The 8238-nt window shown below is 49.2% G+C and overlaps 1 protein-coding gene and 1 long non-coding RNA gene across 3 annotated transcripts in view; both read left to right on the forward strand.

Annotated features, from left to right (window-relative positions):
- The window catches only part of LOC121143247, a 13278-nt gene extending 11804 nt beyond the window's left edge, over positions 1-1474 (forward strand). For both annotated transcript variants that reach the window (XR_005880438.1, XR_005880439.1), the window contains 2 exons: positions 815-1139; positions 1231-1474. This is a non-coding gene — a long non-coding RNA (uncharacterized LOC121143247). The remainder of the gene's footprint in view (positions 1-814; positions 1140-1230) is intronic.
- A 4860-nt stretch (positions 1475-6334) lies between these two features.
- Spryd4 (SPRY domain containing 4) lies at positions 6335-8165 on the forward strand. The gene is made up of 2 exons (XM_005079730.4): positions 6335-6440; positions 6797-8165. Exons 1-2 carry the CDS (start codon positions 6356-6358, stop codon positions 7333-7335), a joined length of 624 nt encoding a protein of 207 aa, XP_005079787.1. The 5' UTR covers positions 6335-6355; the 3' UTR covers positions 7336-8165.
- Positions 8166-8238: the final 73 nt, after the last annotated feature.

Below are 8238 nucleotides of genomic sequence, written 5' to 3' on the forward strand. Positions count from 1 at the left end.
AGACAGGGTTTCTCTGTTTTGGAGGCTGTCGGTCCAGCCTGGCCTCGAACTCACAGAGATCTGCCTGCCTCTGCCTCCCGAGTGCTGGGATTAAAGGCATGCGCCACCACCGCCCGGCCACATTGGTTTCTTCTTCCTCTTCTCTTGCTGTGCCTCTTGGCTCATGGCAAAAGTCAACTGCTCGGCCGTACATTTCCACCTGTAGATGTGCTCTGCTTACTGGAGGCTCAGAGCCATGGAGTCACCCAGGTTTGAGCTGGAACCTTTAGAAACTTGCGTTAAAAATAAAAACTTTTCTCAGCCAGGTGGTAGTGGAGCATGCCTTTGATCCCAACACTCAGGAGGTAGAGGCAGACAGATCTCTGTGAGACCAAGAACAGCCTGGTCTACAGAGCAAGTTCCAGGACAGACAGCTAGGGCTACACAGAGAAACCCTGTCTTGAAAAAAACTAACTTTTCTCTTCGCAAGATAATTGTCTTGAGGTTTTCTCTTATGACAGGCAGTTGACTAATGCAACCCACCTAGGAAGCTTTTAGAGATAGATCTAAATCAAGTGACCCTGAATCCTGAGCTGTTGAGTCTAACACAGTGGACAAACCAGCTTCACAGCAACTGTGGCTTACTGAGAGGTTGGCCCAGCAGCAATCTTCTCTGTCTTGCTTATTCCTTAAAGTCCTGTCAGCCAACTAGCCTCAGCACCTGCTCAGTGTGAGGGGGCACCTGGCTGCAGCCACCTAGAGTAGAGTCAGGGGTGAATGAACGAAGGCCAGAATGTTGCTGTGCTGTCTCAGAACATAAGTCTCTCCTGAACAGGGTCAAGTGATGGGCACAGACCTATGGTAGTGCTGGACTGCCCCACACCCACCTGACCTCACCAGACTCCTGGGCCAGGCTCTCCAGCAGCAGTCCTCAAAGCTAGGGCTGGCTGCCCAGGACAAGAGACTTGTCCTCACATGGAGCTCCTGCTGGGCGTGGGCCCTCAAGGACTGCCTCTACCAGGACCGTGGTCCTTCAAGATGGGTCAGTGTGGGACCTTGCTTCCAAGCCGGATGACCTGGCTTGATCCCTGCAGCCCTCCTGGTGGAGGAAGGGAACAGACTCCAGCAAGTTGTCCTCTGATCTCCACGGGAGCACTATGGTTTGTACCTTCCCCAGTATTTATTCTAAATAATGTAAAAAGATTAATGAAGACTAAACCAAACAAATGAAAACACCCACCACCTCTGCAGGTCTGCCAGAGAAGGAGTAAAGCAAGACAAAGTTTGCTGTCCTGACTGCTCCAGCCTTTCCTCCTCATCCTCTTTGTCCTGAAGAGCCTCAACAGGAGGAAGGAGAATACTGCTACTCCCAGGCTGTGTGGTTCTGGGGCTCTAACCCAGGGCTTCATGAACGAGCAGTAAACACTCTACCATTCTAAGCCCCTCGAGTTTTCTTTTTCAATAGAAACCATAGAAGAAGAGAATTGATAATAAAATCGGGTAATTTCAAGATAATTATGTCTTTTATAAATTTTATTTGTTATCATTAGTGTGTGTGTGTGTGTGTGTGTACATATAGTGCCGGTTGTCTGTGTGGAGGTCAGAGGACAAATTTTTGGGGTGGTTTCTCTTCTTCCATCCTTATATGGATTCCATGGATTAACCCCACATTGTTGAGTTTGCAAGTGCCATGTCTTTTCTTTTTGAGACAGGATGTCTATGTAGCCAAAGCTAGGCTTGAATTCTGAAGCCGCCTCCCTTTACCTCCTAGGTATTTATTCTCATAGGTTTCCATTTGTTTTAAATATTTGTTTTTATGAGTTTTAAATGTGTAGGCATGTGTGAGTACAGTTTCCTGGGAAGCCAGAGGCCTTGTGTCTCCTGGATCTAGGGTTTCAGGCAATTGTGAGCTACCTGATGTGGGTGCTGGGAACAGAACTCGAGTCCTCTGGCAGAGCAGCAAGTACTCTTTTTATTTTTACCTGACCTGGGGCTGACTCTGTTTTGGTTCTTTTCCCAGATAGGTTTGCAGCCAGCAAGTCCCATCAGCTGTTCTGTCTGTCCTCTGCACAGCGATGCAACACCATGTCAGGCTGTTACACGGGTGCTGGAGTCCAAACTCAGCATGGTGCATCAAGTGCTCTTAGCCAGTGAGCCATATCTGCTTGTTTGAAACAAGTTGTTTAATGCAGCTCAGACTTACTTCAGACTCGCTATGTAGCAGAAGCACGTGAACCTCCTGCCTCTGACTCCAAGTAGCATGCCTGGCCTTTATCACTTTTCCTTTAGACAGGGTCTCTCCGTGTAGCCCTGACTGTCCTGACACTCGGTGTACACTAGACTGGCTTGAACTCAGAGGTCCTCCTGCCTCTCTAGCGCTGGGCTTGGACCACCTTTATAATACCACCCATCTTACTAATTGTACATTTTTTGAGACATGTCTCCAGTGTCTCAGGCTGACATCACACTTACCATGCAGCAGAGGGCAGTTTTAAACTTGTGGTCCTCCCACCTCCTGAGTGCTGTGGTTCAGGCGTGTGCTTCCAAACCCAGATCATGCAGCACTGGGGAAGGGACACACATGGTGCATGACAGACTCTACTGAGCAACATCTCCAACCTACTCTACATGTTAAGTCATATATCAAGTCAAAATGCAAACTGATTTGTGAATTCATCATATATTAACATAATATGTGTTTATCTTGTAGCAAACAACCTCTCTAGTGATTTCAATATTCACGAATAGAGAGCTGTGGCCCTCGGGGACAGGTGACCATTCTTTCTGTTCCCATCATGTAGACTCTCTCCATCCTAGACCCACATTCAGAGTGCCATGTCAGCATGTAAGCTCCATTGTGTGGACAGTTCAGTAGGACAAAGGCCCCAACACAGCACAAGTCAGCCAGCCCAGCAGTCCCTTTGGCTAGCTCCTGAGGCCACCCCCCTTCTCTCGATCTCTCTAGTTAAGCTTTGCTGACTGCTGACTCCTGGCATAGTCTAGAACAATCACCAGGCTCCCAGCTCATCATCCCTGTCCCGTTTATAGTCAAGGGCTCCAATTAGCACTTGGACTGGACCACGACCCTATGTATTTCGAAACCCAACATGTAATCCAAGTCACAAGGTAACCAAGGGTTAGTCTGTCTTGTTTGTGCCCCGCTTTTCTCCTTTCCAGTGAGTCAAATACAACCCCTGACCAGACCTACCCATGCTCACTATAGGTCAGGTCCTGCTCTGAGCATTTTATATGTGTCCCCTAACATATTGCTATCCCTTTATTTGTTTACCCACTTATTCTCCTTGGATGCCTTCATCTGGAAACCTCCCCCTCTTGAAAGGTATATATACGTGGGAATGGGAGACAGGATAGTTAAAACACTGAGTATGTGGGTAGAGGCCTGATGGAAACCCACTACTTTGTAAGGTAGTTAAAAAATAAGATGAGGGGGCTGGAGAGATGGCTGAGAGGTTAAGAGCACTGGCTGCTCTTCCAGAGCAACAGGGTTCAATTACCAGCAACCATGTGGTGACTCACAACCATCTATAATGAGATCTGATGCCCTCTGCTGGCCTGTAGGCATACATGCAGGAAGAACACTATACATAACAAATACATCTTTCTTTTGGTTTTTCAGACAAAGTTTCTCTGTGTAGCCCTGGCTGTCCTGCAACTCACTCTTGTAGACCAGACTTGTCTCAAACTCACAGAGATCTGCCTGTCTCTGCCTCCCGAGGGCTGGGATTAAAGGTGTGTGCTACCACTGCCCAGCATCAAATAAATACATCTTAAAAAATAAAATAAAAGAGCTACACAGAGAAACCCTGTCTTAAAAAAAAAAAAGAAAAAGGAAGGAAGGAAGGAAGGAAGGAAGAAAGAAAGAAAGAAAGAAAGAAAGAAAGAAAGGAATATGAATAAAAGGAGGGGGTATGTTGAACATAGGTACCATGTTTGGGTGGACATGCTTTCCCTGAAGGTATGAGTTATTAAATGAAAACCTTAGTTCATGCCCTCCAATGAATTACTGATCTGTGAGGTCCCAGAGCCCCCTCAAAATAAATCAGGCTTTAGTTGCCTACCAGAACTGGTAAAACTACTGCTGAGCACTTCAGTTGAAGGACACAGAGAAATCTAGTGGAACTGACCAGAAAATTTCCTCTCCACTGGCTAGATATCATAGTGCTAGAGACACTATGCCAGAGAAGAGACATCAGTGATGTTGTTTATTGGCAACTAGACCTGCCAGGCACCGAGTGCCCTCTGGTACAGTAGGCATGAATGTTGTGGGGACAACCACCTACTTTAGGACTGGATTTGAGGCCTACTTCACAGGAGAAAAGTCATGCCTAGTGTTGTAAGCCAGGTCAGAAACTCATGACTGGGGAGGTAAAAGAACCTAGGAGGGAAACTACTACTGTTGTCATAAAAAAAAAAAAAAGGACATGTTATCAAGCTTCAATTAAAATATTTATGTTTATACTCATAGATTGACCAGGTTACTCAACCCTGGCCAGGTACATCATGGAAGAGAAGGCAGAAAGTGTAAGAGCTGGAGGATGGGGAGGAGAGCTGTGCCATCTTCTGGACATGACAAAAATCTTTGCACTGGGAGCTCTCTGCAGCTATGGGCACCTACACAAGACCTGCACCAGATCAGGCCAACAAGATCAGTTAGCAAGCCAGGCGGTGGTGGCGCACGCCTTTAATCCCAGCACTCAGGGGGCAGAGGCAGGTGAATCTCGGTGAGTTCAAGGCTAGCCTGGTCTATACAAAATGAGTTCCGGAACAGCCAGGGGATACCCACACACGTGGCCGTCCCATAGACACCTGAAATCCAGCTTCCCTAAACTTAACTAATTTCACGTCACCTTTTCCTTCCCCATCAGCCACCTCTTCCAGAGCTGGGTCAGACCACGTCTTCTGTAAGATCTCTGGTGGCTAAATCCTGCTTCTCTTTCTCATCTCATCCTCTCCCACCCCCAATTCATGTTCTGCAATGCTTCCAACTTTGCCTTTGCATGAGAATATACTTTATCATTCTCGTGTTGCCTTAGACAGCTCGTGGATATCTGAAAGAGGGGTTTCAATTTCCTCATAACATGTGATTATTTATGATTCCGCCTCAACTTTTCAATATTCTGCCATCCTCTCAGCCCAACTCTCTAGCAACATTGTGCTCCCTATGGGCCCTGAAGTACTCCGTTCTGTTCTGATAATCCTAGCTACTAGAAGGCTGTGCCAGGAGAACCCATAGTCCAAATACTGCCTAGGCTACAGTGAGACCTTGTCTCCAAACTAAAACAAAACAAAACAAAAAGCAAAAAGGGATAGGTATACAGCTCAGTGATCAAAACAAAACAGAGAGAGAGGGCGGGGAGATGGGAAGGGACGAAGGGAAGAGAAAGGGTGGAAAGGGAAGGGAAGGAAAAGGGAAAAGGAAGGAAAAAGGAAGCGTGTCTTGAGTGACTGAGAAGCCTATGGGCGACTTCAGTCCTCATGCCATGATGGGGTACACGTCCTACAGAGACCCAGTTCTGAAACAGTTCCCTCTTCATTACCCAAACCCAAAGCTTTGGCAGAGCAGAGTAGGACTTCTGCGGAGGAAATTCCCTCAGCATTTTTGCTCCTGGGTTTAGAAGGCAACAAACCAGAAGGAGTGATTGCCAGGACCGCGGTAGCCAAGCGCGAGCTCGCCATCAAGCACAAGAAGCCGAGGGACTCGATGGTGGGCGGGCGGGGCGACTCGGAGGTCGTGCAGCAGAAGCGGAGAAAGGAACAGAAGGAACCTTGGTGGCTTCGTGGCCAACCTCCTGGCCCTTTGCCTGTGTGCCCAGAGCCAGCCCCACCATGCTACTGTTTCTCCCTGGAGAGCTGGCTCACAGGCCCCAACACCACGGCATTCCTGCCCCTTTCGTACGTCCTTCCCCTCAGGTAGCCTCTCTACCCCTGGGCCACCCCCGGAGGTGAGGTTACCCTTTCCCCGTTTTTTATCCCTCCAAGTATTAAAAGTAGCTTTGAAATCAGAAAGAAAAAAAAAGTCAACAAACTGCCCCTCTGCGATTAAGTGGATGAAAAGGCTGGGCCTGACTGCACCCTGGTGGAGAGAACGAGTCACTGCACCCTAAAAAATAAATAAAAAATAAAAATCCCTGCCTTCATGTTCATTTATACATTAAAAAACAACGAGCACAAGCTACGCAGTTAACCCCAGCTCTCGGTAGGCAGAGACAACCGGATCTCTGACTAGGAAGACCCTGTCTCCCGGACTCGCTAGCCATCACCGACGCAGACTTGTCCAGTCCACGTGACCCAACGTCGTACAGTCATTGGTCGGCCTCCCGGGCGGGGGCGTGCCCCCGTGTGTCAGTGGCCCAAGATGGCGCTGCCCTTTGCACGCTGCTGGAACCCGTACCGCTGGGGAGCCAAGCGATGGGGGGTCCCTGCCGGGGACGCCCGGAGAGGTAGGGTTGTTTCTTTTCACTCTTTCGCTCCAAAGGAGTTAACGTGTTATTCCCAGGGCGCGCTCAGAGAACCCCACCCCTTATTCCTCCTCCCCCGTCTGCCCTGGGCTAGCAAGATTGCAAACTTGGGGCACCAATCTGGGGCTCCCCATCCCCAGCTCGGCCGTCATTTGCATCTTCCGGGACTGCTATACTAAAGCGACATCTCTACCCTTTGCATCTTAACATTTGACTTTTCCTGATTTCCCATCAGCGCTTCCGATCAAAAACCAGACCTGGGGTTTTAACTTGCCACTACCCATTCTTTTTCTTCTCTCTCTCTCTCTCTCTCTCTCTCTTTTTGGCTCTGTCCTCAGGCATCAGTTTCAAACTGGAAGAAAAAACTGCCCACAGCAGCCTGGCACTCTTCAGAGGTGACACAGGTGTCAAATACGGCCTGGTGGGACTGGAACCCACCAAGGTGGCCCTGAACGTGGAGCGCTTCCGGGAGTGGGCAGTGGTGCTCGCAGACGCCACGGTCACCAGTGGCCGGCATTACTGGGAAGTCACAGTGAAGCGCTCCCAGCAGTTCCGGATAGGAGTGGCAGACGTGGACATGTCCCGGGACAGCTGCGTCGGTGCTGACGACCGCTCCTGGGTGTTCTCCTATGCCCAGCGCAAGTGGCACAGCATGTTGGCCAACGAGAAAGCCCCGATTGAGGGTATTGGGCAGCCAGAGAAAGTGGGGCTGCTGCTGGACTATGAGGCAAAGAAGCTAAGCCTGGTGGATGTCAGTGAGATCGCCGTGGTCCACACACTACAGACGGATTTCCGCGGCCCAGTGACGCCTGCGTTTGCTCTTTGGGATGGAGAGCTGCTAACCCACTCAGGACTACAAGTGCCTAAAGGGCTCTGATGCCGCCGTTACCTAAGTCCCTTAATCATGCTTCTGTTCAAAGGGTCTACGTCGTTTTACATTGTCTCAAGCAAGCGGTAGCTCTCTATGCAGTTGGGAGCCCTTGTGCAATATTTTAGTCATCTTCCTCTGGTCCTACCTTGTGAAAGCTAGGTATACAGCCAAACTTTTCATCACATTACTGCCAGTTCCCTAGAGCATCAGGTGAATTTTCTCCTCCAGTTGCCTCCTTGGGTCCCTCTGCTTGTGCCCAGGTCTTAGACTGCTCAGCCCTGGGGTCCACTACCTCTCCTCTCCCTTACCCACATGTAACTTGCTTTGGGGGTTTACCAGCTTCTCCTGAGTAAATGCTTTCTACCTCTGGCTGGAGGAGTGGTGGCCTTTTCTCCGTGCACCTCAGATTCTTGGGTTCTGGCTCCCTCAGTGCCGTACTGACTCAGTAGGTCAGCACCGCAGATGTCAGTCCCACACAGATGCAGCTATAGAGCTCTGAGTCCATCTGCCATCTCCTGCACACCCCTGATACCCAGCCATAACCACTGTGCCAGTTACAGCTGCGACCAAAGGGGAAGAGACACTAGGGGGCTATGTAGGGCTGTGCTGCCAGAAACTCTCACCTTCCAGAAGTTCCATCTACATATCTGCCACAGTTGGGAGCGTCAGAGAAAAGAGGGGAGTTCTACATAACCCATTTTGGAGCCTGTTCAGACCCCAAATTCCCACCGTTGGCCACAGAATATACTGAATCAAAGCAGTATTTGGGGTTGAGGGAAACCTTGTGGAGTAGATGGATATGCACATGGAATATATATCGTTTGGACTCTGTCTGACCCTGTGGTTCTGTCTTATTCTATTATCTATGGTGGTGATGAAACTGGATATGGGGGAGAAAGAGAATGACTA

Source organism: Mesocricetus auratus, unplaced genomic scaffold, assembly GCF_017639785.1.
Source record: "Mesocricetus auratus isolate SY011 unplaced genomic scaffold, BCM_Maur_2.0 Super-Scaffold_100011, whole genome shotgun sequence".
In the NCBI taxonomy this organism is placed as follows: Eukaryota; Metazoa; Chordata; class Mammalia; order Rodentia; family Cricetidae; genus Mesocricetus; species Mesocricetus auratus.